Source organism: Bubalus bubalis, chromosome 12, assembly GCF_019923935.1.
Source record: "Bubalus bubalis isolate 160015118507 breed Murrah chromosome 12, NDDB_SH_1, whole genome shotgun sequence".
Lineage (NCBI taxonomy): Eukaryota > Metazoa > Chordata > Mammalia > Artiodactyla > Bovidae > Bubalus > Bubalus bubalis.
Window position 1 is genome coordinate 72194205 of NC_059168.1, and position 22319 is coordinate 72216523.

At 50.3% G+C, this 22319-nt stretch overlaps 1 protein-coding gene, 1 long non-coding RNA gene and 1 other non-coding gene across 4 annotated transcripts in view; 1 reads left to right on the top strand and 2 right to left on the bottom strand.

Annotated features, from left to right (window-relative positions):
• Positions 1-4783: 4783 nt before the first annotated feature.
• The window catches only part of MAPRE3 (microtubule associated protein RP/EB family member 3), a 55837-nt gene continuing 38301 nt past the window's right edge, over positions 4784-22319 (bottom strand). Inside the window, exons 2-7 of one of the 2 annotated variants that reach the window (XM_025261403.3) lie at positions 9493-9620; positions 8363-8508; positions 7629-7830; positions 6223-6377; positions 5954-6106; positions 4784-5715 (exon numbers count right to left, since the gene is read on the bottom strand). In XM_025261403.3, the coding sequence (XP_025117188.3) occupies positions 5647-5715; positions 5954-6106; positions 6223-6377; positions 7629-7830; positions 8363-8508; positions 9493-9613 (846 nt within the window). In that variant the 5' untranslated portion in view covers positions 9614-9620 and the 3' untranslated portion in view covers positions 4784-5646. Of the gene's footprint in view, positions 5716-5953; positions 6107-6222; positions 6378-7628; positions 7831-8362; positions 8509-9492; positions 9621-22319 lie in introns of those variants that run through there. The other variant, XM_025261402.3, reaches the window with a different exon arrangement.
• On the top strand, positions 6377-7891 carry LOC123328586. The gene is made up of 2 exons (XR_006543513.1): positions 6377-6614; positions 7147-7891. It is a non-coding gene; the product is annotated as an uncharacterized LOC123328586 (long non-coding RNA).
• On the bottom strand, positions 20830-20979 carry LOC112578252. The gene has a single exon (XR_003102553.1). It is a non-coding gene; the product is annotated as a small nucleolar RNA SNORA62/SNORA6 family (small nucleolar RNA).

Consider the following 22319-nt stretch of genomic DNA (forward strand, 5'->3'; position numbering starts at 1 on the left):
AGATAATTGTGATGGTGTGATCACTGACCTACAGCCAGACATCCTGGAATGTGAAGTCAAGTGGGCCTTAGAAAGCATCACTATGTACAAAGCTAGTGGAGGTGATGGAATTCCAGTTGAGCTATTCCAAATCCTGAAAGATGATGCTGTGAAAGTGCTTCACTCAATATGCCAGCAAATTTGGAAAACTCAGCAGTGGCCACAGGACTGGAAAAGGTCAGTTTTCATTCCAATCCCAAAGAAAGGCAATGCCAAAGAATGCTCAAACTACTGCACAATTGCACTCATCTCACACGCTAGTAAAGTAATGCTCAAAATTCTCCAAGCCAGGCTTCAGCAATATGTGAACCGTGAACTTCCTGATGTTCAAGCTGGTTTTAGAAAAGGCAGAGGAACCAGAGATCAAATTGCCAACATCCGCTGGATCATCGAAAAAGCTAGAGAGTTCCAGAAAAGCATTTATTTCTGCTTTATTGACTATGCCAAAGCCTTTGACTGTGTGGATCACAATAAACTGTGGAAAATTCTAAAAGAGATGGGAATACCAGACCACCTGACCTGCCTCTTGAAAAACCTGTATGCAGGTCAGGAAGCAACAGTTAGAACTGGACATGGAACAACAGACTGGTTCCAAATAGGAATAGGAGTTCGTCAAGGCTGTATATTGTCACCCTGTTTATTTAACTTATATGCAGAGTACATCATGAGAAACGCTGGACTAGAAGAAACACAAGCTGAAATCAAGATTTCCGGGAGAAATATCAATAACCTCAGATATGCAGATGACACCACCTTTATGGCAGAAAGTGAAAAGGAACTAAAAAGCCTCTTGATGAAGGTGAAAGTGGAGAGTGAAAAAGTTGGCTTGAAGCTCAACATTCAGAAAACGAAGATCATGGCATCCGGTCCCATCACTTCATGGGAAATAGATGGGAAAACAGTGGAAACAGTGTCAGACTTTATTTTTCTGGGCTCCAAAATCACTACAGATGGTGACTGCAGCCATGAAATTAAAAGACGCTTACTCCTTGGAAGGAAAGTTATGACCAACCTAGATAGCATATTGAAAAGCAGAGACATTACTTTGCCAACAAAGGTTCGTCTAGTCAAGGCTATGGTTTTTCCTGTGGTCATGTATGGATGTGAGAGTTGGACTGTGAAGAAGGCTGAGTGCCGAAGAATTGATGCTTTTGAACTGTGGTGTTGGAGAAGACTCTTGAGGGTCCCTTGGGCTGCAAGGAAATCCAACCAGTCCATTCTGAAGGAGATCAGCCCTGGGATTTCTTTGGAAGGAATGATGCTAAAGGTGAAACTCCAGTTCTTTGGCCACCTCATGCGAAGAGTTGACTCATTGGAAAAGACTCTGATGCTGGGAGGGATTGAGGGCAAGAGGAGAAGGGGATGACAGAGGATGAGATGGCTGGATGGCATCACTGACTCGATGGACATGAGTCTCAGTGAACTCCGGGAGTTGGTGATGGACAGGGAGGACTGGCATGCTGCGATTCATGGGGTCGCAAAGAGTTGGACACGACTAAGTGACTGATCTGATCTAAGAGTCCAACTTCCCACAGGATGAATAGTTTAGGGAGTGATGAATTCCTTTAGGAAGGAGATTAGAGAAGGCTTCCTAACTAGAAATGTGTCCTGAGGAATGGGCAAATAGTCAATGGTTGGGGATTAGGGCAAGTGGAGAGAACAGGCCAGGTGTGTGGACTTGATGTAAGCAAAGGCCTACAAAGGTGGGACACAGCGGGGCCAGTCTGGGAGACTGGAAGTAGTTCAATGTGACAATGCTTCATGGATATTGGAGGTTATGTGGTTGAAAGGGACCTCAGCCCATATGCCAAGGTCCTTGCCTGTCAAATTTTTACTTCTTCCTGCAGATTGTGGGAAGCCAGTAGGAAAATGGCATACCTACTTTTGGAAAGGTAAGTGGGGACAGGTAAAGGATGGGGTGGGCTGGAGGCAGAAAGTAGGAGATAACCACCTCTTGCTGCTTCCTTCTGCCTGCCCTCCAGCCCCTGCAGACCTGACCATCGCTGACTTTGCCTCAGGTCAAAGGGTCAAAGGGTGCTTTTGCCCAGGACCATATTTGAGATAATCATTAATCAATTCATTTTTTTCACATAGTTGGTTTAGCTCTGTTCAGACACTGTCTTCTCTTTGTTCTACCTCTTCTGTGTTACATGTATGGTCACAAAAGTGATACTGATTTTGGAAGAGAAACAGAAAGGGCTTTCCATAGAAGCAAATAAGGGGGTGTTCCATGGTAGAAATATAGAGAAGGGTGGGGAGGGGCTTTATTTCCTGTCTTAGAATAGTCCAGCAGGTCATCAGTTGTACCTTGGCACCTATGGGATAGAAGTCATTCACTTACTTATCCAGTAGCATTTCCTAAGCCCTTTCTGTACCTAATAAGCACTTAGCACAGTGGTAGGTGGGAGCTAGAGGACACATGTCACTTGCTTGAGAGAAACTTGAGAAACCTGTATGGGAGACAGACGAAGCAGAAAAATTGTAATTCACCATCTTAAATGTTCCAGAGTTTGGGGAGGAGGCAGTGGCTTTACATCCTGGAGCTCTAGGTCTTCAAAGAGCAACTTAGACACTAGCCATGAAGGGTGGGCTTGGGCAGGTACCCATTGGGTAAGAGGGAAGAATCAAAAGACTGGGTCAAGTTTGGGATGGACATGTACTGCTATATTTAAAATGGATAACCAACAAGAACCTACTGTATAGTACGTGGAACTCTGCTCAATGTTATGTGGCAGCCTGAATGGGAGGAAGTTTGGAGGAGAATGGATACATGTATATGTATGGCTGAGTTTCTTCGCTGTTCACCTGAAACTATCACAACATTGTTAATTGGCTATACCCTAATACAACATTTTTAAAAGTTAAAAAAAAAAAAAGACTGGGTCAAAGAGGATGGGTGGCTGTCTGGTGTGGGGACAAGAACAGTGAACTCATTGAAGCAGACTGATCTACTATATTGGTTTCCTATTGCTGCTATAAGAAATTGCCACAAACTTACTGGCTTAATACAACACAAACTTCTTGTCTTATAGCTCTGGAAGGCAAAAGTGTGTCAGGGTCTCACTTGGGTAAAATATGGTATCCATAGGGCAGTGGTCCCTTGTGGAGACTCTAGGAGAGAACCTGTTTCCTTACCTCTCCCAGCCTCAAGGCTGACCAAATTCCTTTGATCATATCTCCCATCTTTAAAGCCAGCAGCGATGGGTCAAGTCCTCCTCATATGGCATCACTCTGACCTCTTGCCCCGCCCATCCCAATTTTATGGACTCTTGGCAATTACACTGGGCCCTTCTGGATAATCCAGGATACCCTCATTTTAAAGTCAGGAGATTAGCGATTTAATTCCATCTGCACCTTAATTCCCCTTTGCCATGTATTAATAACATATCCACAGGTTCTGAGGATTATAATGTGGACATCTTTGGAGGGAGGCGTTATTCTGCCCACCACACCCACTTAACCATCAGGGTGAGGTCCCAGCCTGAAGATGAACGCTGGGCATCACAGAGAAACTACCTTCTCCTTTTACTGTATCTACCTGGAATAGCCTTTAAAATTAGGCAGAAGAATTAAAAATGGTAAGATTTAAAAATCCCTAAGATAAAATCATAATTTTAATCATAAAAATAAAAGCAGGCTAGGAACTTGGAGGAGAAAATCAGGAGAATAAGGAGAATAAATTCAAAAGTCTCTGTATGTGGGAGTATGAGTCAAATGGAGAAGGTGAAGTGAATGAGGGATGAACAGACACAGTTTGCTTATTTCAGGTTTCTAACGAGTCAACTGGAGAAATGCTGGTGGTCTGGAAGGAGGGTCTTGGAGCAGGGCCGCGGAAGAAACAACATCCCAGCAGTGTCTTGGGCACACTCAGGATGGTGAGGAAACATCTACCACGGCTGGTCAGAAGCTAGAGGAAAATTTCTGGAGGTCACACCTGTGTGGTCTTTGGGGATGAGCACAGAACAATGACTCAGGAGGTCTCAATTCTAGTCCAGGTTTTTACCACTTTGAGCAAATCATGTCACATGTAGGTCTCAGTCCTTTCCCCAGTAAATAAGGGGCTGTTCTAAAGGGCAACCAAGGCTCTGTTTAAACGGGCCTGGTACCCACATTCAGCTAAGTGCCCTTGGTCCCTGTTGGACCTTCAGGACACTGGTTATCATGGCCCTTGGCCTGCACGCACCAGGAATGCAGGGCTGTGCAAATATGATGGGACAGAGTTTCCAGCTCCCGGCTCCCATGAGAGCCTGTTCTGTGGAAGGAACCCCTTGGACATTGCTTTCCTCCTGGGCTTCAGTGCTTAGAGCCCTTGCTCTTTGTAACCCACTCAGCTCTGTCACGTGAGCCCTTGTCCCCATATGGACTACTGACATTGGATGTGTGGACTTTGACAAGGGTGGTGGACAGTATGCGGTCATACTGGCCCAAAGGGGACAGAAACGAGGCACCTCTCAGCCAGGCCCCCCTGCCACCCGACAGCTGCTTGGCTGGGTTGCCCATTATCACAGCCGTGGTCCTGAATTCTGTTCCTCTTCAGGGAATGGGAGTTCAGGCCTCCGTGCCTCCCCTTAAAGCCCTGGTACCAGCGTTGGGAGATGGGGGCTGGGTCAAGCCAGTGAAGCTTTCTGGGCCTGGGGGAGGATGGCAGTGGTGTTGTACCCCATGGCTATCACCTCCAGGGAGGGGGTCGCTCAGAGAAAAGCGCTGAGTCCCAGGCTGTGGCTCAGTTGAGGGAGACATAGTATGGACTTTTACCACACAAGTTTATTTAAATAAAAGTGAACACATATGCAGGCTGGGTGGCCCGAAGGGCTGGGTTTGGGGAGGCGGGCAGAGAAAAGGCAGACGTACAAGAGGTCCGGGCAGAGTCTGTGTGGTATGAACCAAGCTGCAGGGGAGTGGCTGGGAGCCTCAGCGCAGTGCCAGGCTGTGGTGCTGGGCGCAGGGGGCCAAGGGTGGGTGAGCCTGGTGCCAGGAGGTCGTTTTCATCCCTCACATGCTCCCCTCCCTCTCCCTGACCACCAGGGCCTTAGGTAACCTCCCTCCTCAGTCCCCTATCCCTCTCCTGACATCAGCCTTTCCCTCAACTACTGGGAAGTCAAAAGACAAAATAAATAAGAATCGGTGAGTCCAGTCACGGCCCTGGCAACGGGGGAAGGGAAGCCAAGCCAGGCACGCTGCCCCGGAACCCGTGCTGCCAGCCCTGGGAAAAGAACAGGTAAAGTGCAAGGAAAATCCAGTAAGTAAAAATATACCAATGACTTTGTCAAATATACAGCTGCTGGCTGTCAGGGGAGCGGGTGGCTGGCTGGGGTGGGTGGCCACAGCACCCTGGGGGAGTGTTGGCCGACACAGCATAGAGACAACGGAAATAAATAGGGGTGGGGTGGGCAGGGGTCCCGCGCACTGGGCCTGTGCCACAGGAAGAGGGGCCTCCGCCTGCTCACCTGCCCCGTCCCCCCAAGCCCTGCTCGCCAGGCTCCCCAATGCCGCGGCACTGACACAAAGCACCGGCCGACTGGCTGTCAGGAAAGGATTATAATGTGGGGGTGGGAGCGGGGTGGGGAGGCACGGAAGCCGTGCAGTCATCCAGGGCTGGGGCCGCCCTCAGTACTCGTCCTGGTCTTCCTGTTGGTGTTCCTCAATCTCATCGTCCTCAGGGGGTGCAAATCCTTCCTGGAGGGTGGAAGGGAGAGAGATGCTGAGCCAGGCAGGCAGGCCGAAGCTGCGGACTCCTGCAGGTGGCTCGGAGCCGGCCTGGGTTCCAGCCCCCTGCCCACTGCACATGCTCTGTGGGACCTTGGGCTGGTGCCTTCAGCCGGCTGCCCTCACTGGCCCATGCTCCCCAAGGCCCCTTCTGGTCTCGGGTCTGGTAGGAAGCGGGGAGGCCCATCAGGTGCCCGGCAGGACTCACCTCGGTGGCATAGAGGATGCCAATGATGCCCGAGATAACGGGGCTGTTCTCACTTTCGTGTTCCTGGCAGATGAGCTCAATGTCTCGAAGTTTGCTGAAGTAGAAGTCGCGCTCCTTCTCCAGGCCATCCACCATTAGCTTCAAATCCAGTAGCTGCTCGGGTAGGGGAGAAAGTGGTGTTCAAGCAGAGACCCCGGCGCCAGCCTCCCTTCCCGCCCTGATGCCCCAGGGGCCTGGCTTTCTCAGCTGCCCATGCGCACGCCACTCACCTGCTGGTTGAGCTCAAGAATCTGGGCATCGGTCTCGTGGCCACCATTTCGGGCTGACGGAGGATTCTTCCGGAGGATACAGGGAGGAGCCACGTTGCTCAGCCGGCCGGAGGTCTGCATATTTTTGGGGCCTGTGGGTGATGTCCTCTGTGGAACTGTCCAGAGGAGGAAAGTCAGATGGGGCTGCATGAACCCACAGCCCACAGATGTGGCACGAGACAGCCTGGTGTGATGGCGGGGGCAGGCCCATGCGAAAGGCAGGCACTCTCGCCCTCCCCTCCTCTCCCACTCTACATCTAGACCTCAAGCCACGGCCACACGCGACACCACAGCAGCTGGGCAGCCCTCTGGCAAGCCTGGGACAGCAGGGATGACAAGGAGCTGAAGAAAGTGTAAGGTGTGGGGAGGGAGGGGGACTGGGACAGCGAATTTGGGGAGTGGGGCTGGAGGGGTGAGGGCCCTTCTGTACTGACAGCTGGGGCCTGAGGAAAAGCAGCGGGCACAGGGCCTCAAGTCTGGCTCTTGCTGGGTCTTTCCTAACAGAAGCCCCAGCCCATAGCCACCCTCCCTGGGGGGTGACTTCAGAGTCTCAAGACTGCAGGAGACCACAGAAACCTTCCCCTGGCCCTGTGGGTTGCCCGGGCCTCAGGATGGGCTTGGTGCCCTCTGCTGGGCCTGACTCGGGCACCCCAGCTCCTCCCCCGCACACCGTCATGCTTTGGCCACTTATTTTCCAGCTAAAGGCAGCTCCCAGGACAGAGCCTCTAATGCAAAGCAAGCAGGAGAGCGGGGGCAGGCCCAGGGGGCAGCAGCGCACACAGAGGAGCCGCTCTGCTATGACGGGTTCAGATGCGGGTGGCCAATCCTCCTGGCCAATCCTCCTGTCTCCCTGAGGCCCTGTTGCTTTTCCCCCTTCTCTTCTAGAACCCAGACAAAGCCTCGTTTCCAGAGATTGTCTCTTGAGGACTTGGGGCTGTGAGATTCTGGAAATGTGGGAAGATTTGGTCCAGCTGGACAAACTCCCATCCCCAGGGAATCAGGTGGGCAGAGGGCAGAAGGAGTCCTTTGTGCCAGTCCCAGGCCCTTGGCTGGGATGACCTGGACACAGGAACCGTGCCATGGGCTGCCCCGTCACCTCAAGGTCAGCAAGTTGGCTTGGGCGGCAGGAAGAAGTGGCTTGGGCCTCCCACCACCAGCGGCCAACTGAGCTGGCGCCGGGGGCTCTCCTCCCACTGCGACTCCCCCTGGTCTAAGTGGGCAGCAGGCGGCATCATCTGAACTCCGTGATAACAGTCTCCTTTAGGCTGGCCGGGGGCCGGGCGGGCCAGTGGCCCAGGGGGCACTGCTGGCTGCAGAGCCCCGCCGGCCTGGCCCCCCACACCCTTTCCCCAGCTCGGGCACGTTACCTGCTGTGCCAATGAGTTTCTTGGATTTGTTGAAGATCTGATCACCTGGGTTAGGAGGTGGTGCTACGTCCTGGCCCTGCCGCGCCAGCAGAGGGTTGTAATCCTTTCCATCATAGTTTGCGTCAAAGAATTTCTTAAACCACTGAATAAACTCAAAATTATCTTGGAATTTTCCTTTCACTAATTTCTCTACAGGAATGATCTGAAATAGACCACAGAAGCAGAGAACTTTAACCTCCGGCTGCTGCACAGCTGCCGTCCTTTGCGGGAGGGCCGCTGTTGTCAGGAAGCCCTGGGGCTGCAGTGGCCCCACCTTCTCCGGGGCTCCCCCCATCCCATGCCGAGCCGATGAGTAGGCTCCAGAGTCCCCGGCCCGGGGTCCAGAGACAGCCCTTTCCTCCAGGCACAGGAGGAAGTGCATGGGGAGACGTCCCTTGGTGCTGCTCCCTGCACGTGGGGTGGGGGTTGCTGGAACCGGGGTCCTGGGCCATGGAGGCAGCAGTGAGCCAAGAGACTTCTTGGGCCCTACAGAGGAGGAACTTAACAGGAGCAGTACGGGTGTCAGATGTTGTGGGGTTTTCCACTGAGCCTTGAGCCGGGGGAGCACTCCCCCTGGAGAGGCAGTGGGTGGAGAGTGGCATCAGAGCTGGAAGGACCCCAGCGGCCCCTGCTGCGGGCCATCTTCCCTGGGGTCACAGAGCTCCTCGGGGGCCCCTCAGAGTGCAGGCACCTACCTTGTCAACACCCATCTTCTTGAAAGCTGCTTGCAGCACCTTGAAGTTGTGGATGTATTCGTGCTCTAGCTTGGCCTGGAACTTCACCTTCCTCAAGTGCACACAGCCAGGGAAGAGCATGTCCATGAACTGGCAGTAGGCTGCCCCTGCGAAGCAACATGGGCAGCTTGCTTTCACCTTCCTGGGCCCCCTGGGGCTACTTCCCTGAACCTCCCCATCTCCTCTCCTCTTTCTTTGGGGCCAGGGCCAGTCATACTTGTGGAATAGTGAAGTGAAAGTCACTCAGTCATGTCCAACTCTCTGTGACCGCATGGACTGCAGCCCGCCAGGCTCCTCTGTTCATGGAATTCTCCAGGCAAGAAGACTGGAGTGGGTTGCCATTTCCTTCTCCAATACTTGCAGGATAGGCACAACAAGAATTCCCAAGAATAAGAGCAATTACTATATAATGATACAATGAGGTACCAGCACCATATCAAACACCGGCTTCCCCTGGTGGTTCAGGGGTTAAGGAATCTGCCTGCAGTGCAGGAGCCGAGGAGATGTAGGTTTGATCCCTGGGTTGGAAAGATCCCCTAGAAGAGGGCATGGCAACCCACTCCAGTATTCTTGCCTGGAAAACCCCATGGACAGAGGAGCCTGGTGGGCTACAGTCCACAGCGTTGCAAAGAGTAGTACATGACTGAATCGACTTAGCATGCACACACCATATCAAACACTGCATGTGTGGCATTCAGTCCTAACAGCTTATACAGCTGATGTCATCTCCATTTATGGACCGGAAAACTGAGACCTAGAGAGAGGGGTGCTGACTTGCCCAGGGTTGCACTACAGGAAGAGCTGAGACTGGGACCTCCTGAGTGGCTGGGCTGGACCTGGTGCCAGTGATCTCTGGTTCACTGCTTGCCTCTCCTGCAGCCCTGCACTGTACTTCCGCTGCTCTTCGCTTTGGACTTTTTCCACCCACTGAGACCCCCATTTCCTTCCTTCAACTCCAGAACTTTGGCTGGTCGAGGGCTCTGCAGGTCTCCTTAATCTCCTTAATCCTCAATGTCCACTGAGGCTGTTCTGCCTCCTGCCTTCGCTGCCCTCCCCTCCGCACCCCCTCTTCCCCGTTCCCAGCCTCCAACCTGAGCAGAGCTGTTCTATCTTGGTATAGTTGAGGTGCAGGGAGTCGTTGACCCATGCAAGCATATCATGGCGACTCAGATTCTCACTGGTCACAGATGTGGAGTACACATTGACGGCCATGCCCCAGCTGCAAAGAAAGGAAAGGCAAGGTCAGCTCCTGGGGGCCTTGTGCTGTTCTTGGGTCCAAAGGAGAGAAGGGGCTGGAGGGTCCCTGGAAAAACGAGAAGCATCTTCCTCCAGACTAGCAGCTTACCTCCTGGAGAAGGGGTACTTACTCACCCTTGAACATCTGGTGATTACCTACTATAAGATCTCCTGGAGAAGGGAATGGCAACCTATTCTAGTATTCTTGTGTGGAGAATCCTACAAACAGAGGAGCCTGGCAGGCTATAGTCCATGGGGCCACAGAGTCAGACACGACGGAGCACACACACATACTATACAGGGTGCGTGTGTGTGCTCCGCTGTGTCTGACTGTCCGTGGAATTTTCCAGGCAAGAATACTGGAGTGGGGTGCCACTCCCTACTCTACAAGATCTTTCGGACCCAGGAATTGAACTTGCGTCTCTCGTGTCTCCTGCATTGGCAGGCAGATTCTTTACCACTTTGTTGTTACTCAGTTGCTCAGCTGTGTCCAACTCTTTGCAACCCCATAAGTTTCAATATTTTGGGCACCTGATGCAAAGAGTCGACTCACCAGGAAAGACCCTGATGCTGGGAAAGATTGAGGGCAACAGGAGAAGGGGGTGGCAGAGGATGAGATGGTTAGATAGCATCACTGACTCAATGGACATGAGTTTGAGCAAACTCTGGGAGATACTGAAGGACAGGGAAGCCTGGTGTGCTGCAGTCCATGGAGTTGCAAAGAGTTGGACATGACTGAGTGCACATGTGCATGAACACACACACACACACACACACACACACACACACTATACGATGGACCCATGCTAAGAAGTGGTGAAGTCAGAAGTGGTCTCTGCCTCCAAAGAATTTACAGACAGGCAGATGTCCAGAGCAGGGAGTGATGGGGCAGGAAGAGCAGGACAAGCAGAGTTCAGGGGTGGCACAAGGAAAGGAGTGACCTTTTCTGCTTGACAGGGTCAGCGAAGACTTCAGAGCAGTCTGAAAGGGGTAGGAATTTTCTGAATGTATAGGGGGACAGGGTGGAAGAGCTGTGCAGTCCCCAGGACTAGCAAGAACAAAGTTATGGCTTATTGCTAGGACTCTGAGTTGTTCAACAGGCAGGGGAAACCGTGTTCATGGGGTGTGGTACAAAAAGGCTGGAAGGGGCTGGTTGCGCAGGGCTTTGTTTACCATGAGGAAGAGTCTGTTTAAACAAGAGAAGCCATTAGAGGATTTTAAGCAGATAGTACTTGACCACATTTGGGTTCTAGAAAGCTGACTCATCTTCACATCTGCTCTGACTTCAAACTCTATATCCCTGTGGCTTGCTGATGGATCCACAGACACCTGAATTTCGCTTATACAGAAACTTCCCTTAATACATGCTCTGCTTCTGTATTTGTTATCCCAGTGAATGCACCACCCATCACCCATGCTTGAAACCTGTGGGGTCAGTCCAGATAGCTCCTCCCCCTCATCCTCATTCATCAAGGCAGCACTGCTCTCCAATGTGCCTGCTTTTCTCGGCCTCCCGCTGCCTTGGGGTTTCTGCATATCCATTCTCTATGGCCAAGGCCAGCAAGAGCCTACTGGGGGCCCATCAGCCTCCAGGCTCTCCCTTGCTCTACTCCATCACTGACACTGCTGCACTCAGACTTTTGGAAAGCAGCCCTGGTCTCTCCAACCCCTAGCTCACAAACGAGCTAGTCACAAATGCGCTAGAGACGCAAATGAGCGGTCACAAATGAGACACCCAGTGGCCGGACTTGCCCTGCAGACTTGAATGGTTTAGCACTCACAGTGTTGGAAACATTTTTGAGTTAGTACTCAAGATTTTTCTGGAACAGAACTGAACTCAAGATTTTAAAGTTGGGATGTTCCACACAGGCAAATTGGGATTCCTGGCTTCTTTTGGCAACCCTGAGTCCATGTTCCCACACAGCAACCTACAGCTGGAGCTGAGCAGAGGCGCCCCTCTTGGGCCAGTGGGTGTGAGCGTGTCCTTACCCTCCCCTCATCCCCCCTGCAGAGGTCAAGTGTCGGTTGCTGTTTATTACTGACTTGCACTGTTACGAGGGAAAACTTTCTTGTAACTAGATCTTTTATCAGAAATGGAGAAACAGGACTGCATGTTCCCAGAATTGGGAGAGTACATATTTCTGGAGTGAAGAGTATTTTTTAGGTTTAATATGCAAAGTGTCTCCCTGAAGGAAGAATACACCCACCCCACTTCCCCATCCAGAGGGCATCTGTTCTTGTAACGTGACCTACTTCCCACCACTTGTCAAGCTCATCAATGGGCCCTCCCTCTCTAGCCCTGTCGTCGTCTTTGATTCCCTGGTGGGAGTCATGGGCAGCTCTCTACTCACCTTCTGCCTGGAATACAGTCCCACCCCCACAGTTCATTCATTCTCTGCTCTGCTGCTGCTGCTAAGTCGCTTCAGTCATGTCTGACTCTGTGCGACCCCATAGATGGCAGCCCATGAGGCTCCCCCGTCCGTGGGGTTCTCCAGGCAAGAACACTGGAGTGGGTTGCCACTTCTTTCTCCAATGCATGAAAGTGAAAGGCTCTCAAACTGTGGTTCCTGGTTCACCATTGGTGCTCTGTAGGCATCAGCTTGTTAGAGATTTCAAGTTAGAAATTCCTATTTTTGAGCTTTGCCCCCGACCTACTGAGTCAGAATCTGCACTTGACCAAGAGGGTCTACAGGCACAGTCAAATTAGAGAAGCTGCTTTGGAGAGGAGGCTCAGCTGGCGTCTGCTAGGCTGTGCTCCCCCACAGCCCCACCCAAGCACAGACAATGGAACCTCACTAGATGCACATTTGATTTCAATACATTTTTTGAAAAAAAAAAAAAAAAAATCAGGACACCCTCCTGTATACTCCTAGTCCTTCCTCCTTTTAAAAATAGACTTTGTCCTTCATTGCCTAAAGGAAGGAAGGCCAAGATAGGGCTGGAAAGCCAAGGGAAACAAAAATTATTGTCTTGGGAGCTTCCAAGGACTCAGGAGCTGACAATTATGGGGATTTCCGAGGGTAATTTTGACTGCACTTGACTATCCTCTTACACAGTGGTTCTGAACCACTACCCTGTAATCTGACCATTGCACTAACCACTGGACTTGTTGAAATGCCTGCCTCTCGCATCAGGAAGCACCTCAAAGCCAGGAGTGGTGTTTCTAGGCCTGTCACAGGGAAGGTATTGAGCAAATTTGTTGAACGATTGAGTGACACCTTCTGTCTTCTTTCTGAATCCTCTTATATCAGCTTCTGGCCTGGACCCTCCCTCCCCAACTCAACCTTCAGGACTTAGCTGGGGCTCTAGCTCCTCTAGGAAATGTTCTCTGAGCCGCTGCACAGGGAAGCATGGCCCTGCTCTGTGTCTGTCACCCTGAGCATACTCAATCATGGCATTGATTCCACTCTCTTGAAACCACTTGTGTGTCTGTCCCTTCCACCTGACTGTAAACTCCTCAGTGACCAGGCTGTTTCATTCACTTTGGGGTTCTAGATCAATTCTCAATGAACAATAATCACAGAGATTGGAGTTGGGAGAGTGCCTCTTGGTTTCCAGGGAGCTCACCTAAAGTACAGAGAAGGAAATGGCAACACACTCCAGTGTTCTTGCCTGGAGAATCCCAGGGATGGAGGAACCTGGTGGGCTGCCATCTATGGGGTCACACAGAGTCGGACACGACTGAAGCAACTTAGCAGCAGCAGCAGCAGCAGCACCTAAAGTAACCTCAGCAGGCAAGGCAGGAGTGTGTGGACACCAGACTTGATTAGGGAGGCATGTGGGGAGGGTCCCAGACTTGACTGGGGAGGCAGGTGGGGAGTGTCAAGGCAAGTGTATTGTATTTCGATGAGTATTTAATTAGGAACTCTGAGAAATAGACAGATTTGCCCCATCCTCAAAGAATTTACAGTCTTACTGGGAGACCAACATACACCAGAACAATATAACCAAATGCCCCAAAGTGTGGTGGAAACAGCAGGTGCTCCAGGAAGACAGGAAGGAGAGAGTGTGCAGAGCTGGAGAGTGGATTTGAATGGCCCTAATACGAGTGGTCAGGCCCTGCCAAGCCTTCGGGGGGAGGAGGTGTGCAGAGGCCTGCAGGACCTGAATGCAGAGGGGACAAGGCTTCTCACAGGCTTGGGGACTCATTTCTCCATGAGGCCTTGGGGACTCTTTTGGACCTGGGCTCCTGAGGCAAGAGTCTGAACTGGTCAGGGGTGGTTCCGGGAGGCATAGGGTGGTCTTAGGTTGGTCCTGGGAGCTCCTGAGCCACTTTAGGAATTTTTTTTCCTGTTTACTGTGTATGGTTTTCAAGTGCTGATTATTGAAAGAAAGCAGAGGCACTGGTCCCCCTCTAAACTGGTCCTCCAGTTTTTGACTGAAATCATTTGAGCTTCAAAGATCTTCCAACCCGCGGGCAGCCTTCCTGTGGTTTCTCAACATCTCTATATTATATATAGCCATGTCATGTGTATTATTATATAATATATATAGTACACTATATAAATATACATTAATTATATTTATACATAGGTGCCTAAAATGGTAAAGAATCTCCCTGCAATGCAGGAGACCCAGGTTCTATCCTTGGGTTGGGAAGATCCCCTGGAGAAAGGAATGGTTATGTACTCCAGTTAATATATAAGTTAAATAAATCACCCTGCTTATTTAACTTACATGCAGAGTACATCATGCGAAATGCCAGGCTGGATGAAGCACAAGCTGGAATCAAGATTGCTGGGAGAAATATCAATAACCTCAGATATGCAGATGATACCACCCTTATGGCAGAAAGCGAAGAAGAACTAAAGAGCCTCCTGATGAAAGTGAAAGAGAAGACAGAAAAGGCCGGCTTAAAACTCAACATTCAAAAAACAAAGATCACGGCATCTGGTCCCATCACTTCATGGCAAATAGATGGGGAAACAATGGAAACAGTGACAAATTTTATTTTCTTGGGCTCTAAAATCACTGCAGATGGTGACTGCAGCCATGAAATTAAAAGACGCTTGCTCCTTGGAAGAAAAGAAAAAGACCAACCTAGATAGCATATACAAGGCAGAGACATTACTTTGCTGACAAAGGTCCATCTAGTCAAAGCTATGGTTTTTCCAGTAGTCATGTATGGATGTGAGAGTTGGACTATGAAGAAAGCTGAGTGCCAAAGAATTGATGCTTTTCAGTGGTGGTGTTGGAGAAGACTCTTGAGAGTCCCTTCGACTGCAAGATCAAACCAGTCAATCCTGAAGGAACTCAGTCCTGAATATTCACCGGAAGGACTGATGCTGAAGGTGAGACTCCAATACTTTGGCCACCTGATGTGAAGAACTGACTCAATGGGAAATACCCTGATGCTGAGAAAGGTTAAAGGCAGTAGGAGAAGGGGATGACAGAGGATAAGATGGTTGGATGGCATTACCAACTCAATAGACATGAGTTTGAGCAAGTTCTGGGAGTTGGTGATGGACAGGAAAGCCTGGTGTGCTACAGTCCATGGGGCTGCAGAGTCAGACATGGCTGATTGAACTGAACTGAACCGACTGAACTGAACTGTCATCCCCTTCTCCTACTGCCTTTAACCTTTCTCAGCATCAGGGTATTTCCCATTGAGTCAGTTCTTCACATCAGGTGGCCAAAGTATTGGAGTCTCACCTTCAGCATCAGTCCTTCCGGTGAATATTCAGGACTGAGTTCCTTCAGGATTGACTGGTTTGATCTTGCAGTCGAAGTTTTCTTGCCTGGAGAATCTTATGGACAGAGGAGTCTGGCAGGCTACAGTCCATGGGGTCTCAAAGAGTCAGACATGACTCAGCGACTGAACAACAACAATACATAATGTAGTACATATTCATATATAGTATGTATATATGGTATATATGAATATATTTATATATGATATAGTTGGCTCTCAGTATCCATGGGAGATCTGTTCCAGGACCACTGTGGATACCAAAATCTATGGGTGCTCAAGTCCCTTATGCAAAATGACATGGTATTTGCAAATAACCTCTGTACACCCTACTGTATACTTTAAATCATCTCTAGATTATATATAATACCTCATACAAGTAGTATGAGGTAAGTAGTCACTGTTTCATGGCAAATTCAAGTTTTACTTTTTGGAACTTCCTGAAATTTTTTTCAAATTGTGGTTGCTGAATCCGTGGGTATGGAACCAACAAATATGGAGTTGACTGTGCAATATATTTGGTAATACACACACACACACACACACAGAGCTTTTATGTCTACATAATTTAAACATACTCCTGATATACAACCCGGTATTAGAACCACAGTCCTCATCTGATGCATCGTGTGGCCCGCACTGCAATAGCACAGGCTATATATTGGGGGCTAGGTCACATGAAGTAGGGTGGCAGGGTGGGGTAGGGATGGGTGGGCAGCTGATACGTGGAACAGAGCCTTGTCTCCACTCAGGACTGGCTCTGGTTCTTTCAGGTGATGCTACCCTCTGGCCCAGCTGGGGTTCATTTTGGCTCAGGACAACTCATCCAAGGCACTCAGGGCTCTTTGCAAGGATCTCCAGTCACACTTGCTGGGGGTCATGAAGAAACCCATCTCCTAGTTCTCTTATTCTTTGTCAGGATGGGGTGGAGGGGCAGGATGCCCTTCTTTTAATGCACCTCTCCTAGATTTGGCCCTATAAATACAGCTAAATTGTGACCAGCAGGTGGCACCAGGTCCTGGGCAAAGACTCCTGTAGAAGTTTCTCCCATCCCTAAATTCCCCTCTCCCTAGCTCAATTCAGACAAGGGAGAGCTCCTGACTTTGACCCTATCCCTCAAAGAGGAAGCCTGGTTGGGTCAAACCTGGTGGTATCAGGGCAGCGGCTTGAGTGGAATCCTTGTTCTTGATCCAAGTGCCCTCTAAGAACTGAACGAACTATAATTGGCTAGGGCATTGGGTCAACTCTAAGATTCTGGACTCAACTAAACCAACCCCCCAATTCCCCAGAATCATAAGTTAAATGCATCAGTGGATCCAACTTCCAATGACTTTTTGTACTGGGGGTTGACTCAGGCCTAGACTCAAGCCAGACCAGCTTCTTGGGGTGAAGGTATTTAAAGCATCCGCCCAGGTATCTAAGTAAACCAGTTACCCACCACTGCAGCCGAGACAAAATCTGAGACAACTCTTAAAGTGAATGCACCTGTAACCAAGGGCTGGGTCACCTCCCCTGAGAGAACGGTAGGCAACACCTAGAGGAGGCAGGCTGTGTTCCAAGGGCTACAGTAGCTGGGTCTTGCTCCACCCCCATCCCTGTGTTTCCACCCTGGCCTCTGCCACATGGTGACTGTCAGGAGAAACAGCTGCCTGGGTTGTAGCATGTCACCGTCCAGCCTGAAACCCCATCCAAGAATCAGACTGAGGACACGGCCTTGGGAACAATCTGCTCTGCAGGGTCTTGACTCCTGCTACCAGGATGGGGGTCAAGGGAAAGAAAAGTTGAGGAGGTTTAGTCTGGTGATATGCAAAATCATTTCCTATGCGAGGACCATCAGGTTCACAATGCAGTCACTGGTAATGGGAAAGACAGTTATCACTCAGGGGAGGCGGAACTGTCAGCCATTCTGCAGCCAGAGGCTTCCAACATGGTCATCAAGACCAAATCTGAACATCCCGTGGCTGGAAAGAGTTTCTAGAGACCATCTAGTTCCTTCCCAGATCCCTAGGGCTGTACTGAGAGCTAGGCATTTATATTCCTAAATCATAAATAAGACTGAATAACTCTGAAAGCTCACATTCTAATGTTTAATAACCTTATCACTGGCCTAACTCTAACTTTTTAAGTCTTCAGTGGAGCTCTACCTTGCACAAATATGTCTTGAAGATAACCCAGGGGTTATCTACTCAGTCTTCTCTAATTCTTTGGTCCCTAGAACTCCTTGCAGTTCCCAGTTCCCTTGCAGTTCCTTCTGCTCCCCACAGCTGTGAGCGACACACTGGGTCTTTCAGCCCTGTAGTGGGTGTTGGACCTGCCTCCAGCAGGCTCCAAAATGGTTAAGAATACCAGATCTCCAGTCACACAACTTGTGCTTAAATCCTGGCTCTAACATTTCCTAGTTGCTTGACTTTGGGCCTCAGTTTCCTCATCAATAAAATGGGGACAATGAGAGTCACCACTTCACAGAGCTGTTTCAAGAACTAATTGAGTCATGTGTATAAAGTGCTGGACACAGCCTGGCACCCGGTAAGCACTTGGTCAGTATTATCGGCATTATTAGGGCAGACACTGAGATCCAAGGTCACATTCCTGAGAAGCAGGTGCCCAACACACATCCAGGTTCAGGCCTCCAAGATCCTGGAATGCCAGTCTAGGAGGGAGACAGACCACAGAATTGTGCCTTTCTCTGCCCTTTCTGCCTAAGAATAACCATCTGGGCTACCTGAAGCTGGGGCTTCTAACCACGATCCCTCCCCAACTCCAGATTTCCCATACATTCTGCTTTGTAGATGCCATCCTACCGGTCAGGAAAACTGGAACAGATGCTGTGGGATCAGAGGAGAGAGAACTCTGAGGAGCTTGCCAAAACGTTTCCCGCTCCTGACATGGGGCAATGCCCATTGTCATCGGCCCCCTTCCTGCCTGGGCCAAGGGGGCTGAAGTCACCTGTTTGGAAAGTCTGCAAAATTGTTACCCCGTGCCCCCTGGGTTACACACCCAAGTTATCCTGGGATTGCATGGAGGCAATAAGTGCAGGCAGGGAGGCAGGGTTCTGAGGGACTGGAGGAGCCCTGCCGGCGGGTCACAAAGCCCTGGCAGACCCAGCCAATCACCTTCTTCTCATGGTTGACCCAGGACCTGACTCATGGGGAGGCTCAGCCTCCTGAAGCTGAATTTAAAAAGGAGAGATGGGGCAGGAGTAGTAGTTCCAGAGCTGCTGGGGAACATGCCCACTCCAGCAGATCCAGGACAGGGATCTGGACCATGCAGGCTCAGGTAGGAACTGGAGCTTCTCCAGGATTCTGTTCTCATTGCACTTTTAGGTCATGTAGCTCTTCCCCAAGATCCTGAACCCTGCTGAGGTCCCAGCCACTGGAGTTCTGAACACGCCCTGCTGACTGTGATCTGAATTCTAAAGAGGCGGGTCCACATAATGGGGCTCTGCCCTTGCAGCTGCTGTCCTGGGGAAGGTGTCCTTTGGGGAGTCCTAGCCAGATTGCTCTATCTGGTCATTACTCAAAGGGTTAATGGGAATCCAGGAGGGGAGTACACAGAACTCCTCACTTGCTAAAATTAATCATTATTAGTAGGGTCCATGGGAGAAGGCAATGGTAGGCTGCAGTCCATGGGGTTGCTAAGAGTCGGGCACGACTGAGCGACTTCACTTTCACTTTTCACTTTCATGCATTGGAGAAGGAAATGGTAACCCACTCCAGTGTTCTTGCCCGAGAATCCCAGGGACAGAGGAGCCTAGTGGGCTGCCATCTATGGGGTCACACAGAGTCGGACACGACTGAAACGACTTAGCAGCAGCAGCAGCAGCAGCAGGGTCTGTGTCGGGCAGGTAGAAAGGCAAACCTTTCTTTCCAGTGGCTCTTTACTGAAGATCTTTAAGTTCCACAAACACTTAACTTTTTAAGCCAACAAACTTTCATGATGGGGTCCACCATCAGAGCAAGATTACCAGCAGCAGACTCCTGGAGCTGTGGGGTGTGGGGAAGCCAGGTTGAATGGGAGATGTGGCTTGGCTATGGGCTCTGCCACTCACTGCCCATGAGACTTTGAGCAAGTATCGAGTTGGCCAAAAAGTTCATACTGGTTTTCTGTAACATGTTGCGGAAAACCCAAATGAATTCTTTGGCCAACACGATAGTTTGAAGTATCCAAGCCTCAGTTTTCAGGTCTGAAGGGTCAGGATGATTCTCTTGAGTATGGCGTTGCTGTGGGCTTAATGAGATACCCTGTCTTTGGGAACCAGAGGTTCATCATCTCCCCACTTTGGGGGTTGAGAAACCTTGATGACAGGCAGAGGATGATCGATGTGTCTGGCTCATGTTCTTCTTCCCAGGACCCTGGCAAACTCCCCACAGAGCTCCGATCGGGTGCCTGAGCAGGGGGAGAGCAGGGGCAGGTGTGGCTTCAGGTTGTGGTTCTTTGGCAGCTATGCTGGTGCTCTGGTGCCCGTTTCTTTCCTTCACTAGTACTAGCCTGGGGCCCTGGGCACAACAGCTGCTCAATAAACACTGCTGGATGAATGAATGAATGGGAGCGGCTGAACTGCAGTGTGGGGTTTCAGGTGGCAGGTGGGTTCAGAAAGGGTGGTTTTCTGGCCATTTTTCCTTTCTGTTGACCACAAGGAGCAGGAGAGGAGAAAACAGGCTGTACCTGCTGGCCACATACAACCAAATGCAGCCTGAAGCCCCTGTATGCTCAGCAAGAGATTGAAAAAGACCTCTTCCTCTGATACAAGGAAAAGAGAAATGAGGTGAAGTGAGAGTCCCTCAGTCGTGTCCGACTCTTTGTGACCCCATGGACTATGGCCCGCCAGGCTCCTCTGTCTATGGAATTCTCCAGGCAAGAATACTGGAGTGGGTTGCCATTCCCTTCTCCAGGGGATCTTCCCGACCCTGGGTCGGGATCGAACCTGGGTCTCTCGCATTGCAGGCAGATTCTTTACCATCTGAGCCACAGGGGAAGAAGCCCATATAGCTGCCAGACTCCCCAGAGCAGGGCTCTGGGATGGTTCTGAGAACAGAACTTGGTACCTGTTGGGAGGACACCCCAGTTGGGACTGGCTCTCAGTCCAGCTCTGTGCACACCTCAGGGGAGGCGTATGCTAGCCCACCTACAGCCTGAACGTCAAGAGGGAGGGGGCTGCAGCAGCAGCTGGGACATGGAGGGTAGACAACATTTGTGTCTGCAGCCCTAGTAGGCTTGCTATCTCCTTCCTGATCTTTCATGCTTCTTTGGGGGCACATTCAAATCATGTCACTTAATCTTTTCACAGGCTGTTTCTTCAGTCAGCCCGTATGGCTGACAGTTGTCATCTGGCCAAGCAGCATGCTCTCCCCTCCTCTGAAACTGGACTCTATGAATCATTCAGTCTACTCTCCCTCCAGCCCGGCCCGGGCCTTTCTCTGCTCTCAGAGCCCCGCTCCCCTTCCCCCACCACAGCCAATCCACCAGTTTTATTTCCTGGCCTTTTATTAAAAAAAAAAAATACTTTTGTAGCAAGTATTATTATCAAACTCCACTCATTGGGCCAGCAACCCTTGTGGTGGTAGAGAAAAACTTGCCCCTCACGTAGCACACCACCTATACTTGTGAGTTCATTAGCCAGAGGCCTCAGCTCCAAGCTCTAACAATGTGCATCTCCTCGCCTTTTGGACAGGCTGCTTATTTCACACTCTGACCTTTCCACCAGCAGGTCTACCTGACGATGTCCAGAACAAACCTGGCAACGTTCAACATCTGAGTCTCTTCCTCTCGTGGAGACTGTCATTCATCCCCAAGACCTTACCTGCCCCCACTGCAGGCAACAGCCATTCCCCCTCAGTGAGGATGTGCAGTGATGGGTACATTCGGGCCTGTCCGCCTTCAAATAGCTTCTCTCCTGATCTACCATGGTGCTTGATGTTCTCACCATGAATGCCACTCTTTTGAATTATACAGCATTTGTCTCCAAAAAACCTTAGTTATTATCTCAATTTTAAATAGGAGGAGATGAAGACTCTGGGTTCAAGCAACATACTAAGAATTAAGATCAATCACTGGTGAGGCCAGACCATGAACCCAGGCCATCTGCCCCCAAATCCTGTGCTCCTCCCACACCATGGCCCTGAGGCAGGAAGACTGACTTGGTTTTGCACAGTGCTAGTGCGGGATGGGGCTGCTCTGGTCGGTAAAGAATCCGCCTGCAATGTGGGAGACCTGGGTTCGATCCCTGGGTTGGGAAGATCCCCTGGAGGAGGGCATGGCAACCCATTCCAGTATTCTTGCCTGGAGAATCCTATGGACAGAGGAGCCTGGAGGGCTACAGTCCACGGGGTCGCAAAGAGTCGGACGCGACTGAGTGACTAAGCACAGCACAGCACAGTGCAGGACGACTTGCCCCAATTTTGGCTCCTGAGCATTAGGAAAAAGGAAAGGAAATGTCAAAGGTTTTCTACTTTATATTTCTCTTTCCAAGCTACTGCAGCATTGCTCACTCAGCAAGAGTTTATTGACCATTTCTGTAATGTGCTAATCCCTCCAAGAGGCACTGTGAGGACATAGGATGATTTTAAATCTTGGGTCTTCTCTTCAAGGAGCCTTTGTTTGGTTGAAGAAACAAGAGTGACTCATAAAACAGCACAAGATTCCACAAACCAGAATATATGAGGCACTAACTTGTGCGAGTGCATTTGGCTTTTAAGTGCTCCAGGAGAGTGTAGAGGATGAGAGGGGCCTTAGTAGTCAAATGGCTTCTGGGGGGAAGTGGCACCAAATTTAAGACTTTAAAGATGGTAGGATGTTAGAGAGACGTGAAGAGAAAATGGAAAATTTGGGACATGGGAAACATGTTTATGATTACTTTCCTTTGAAAAATGAGCATGAGACCAATGATCAAATCTTAGAGGAATGTTACAGGATGCGATCAAGAGAGGAAATGGGAGGGGCAGGTGGTGTCCCTGGTGCCAAGGGAGTGACCAGTTTTGATGAGGAGGTTACCTG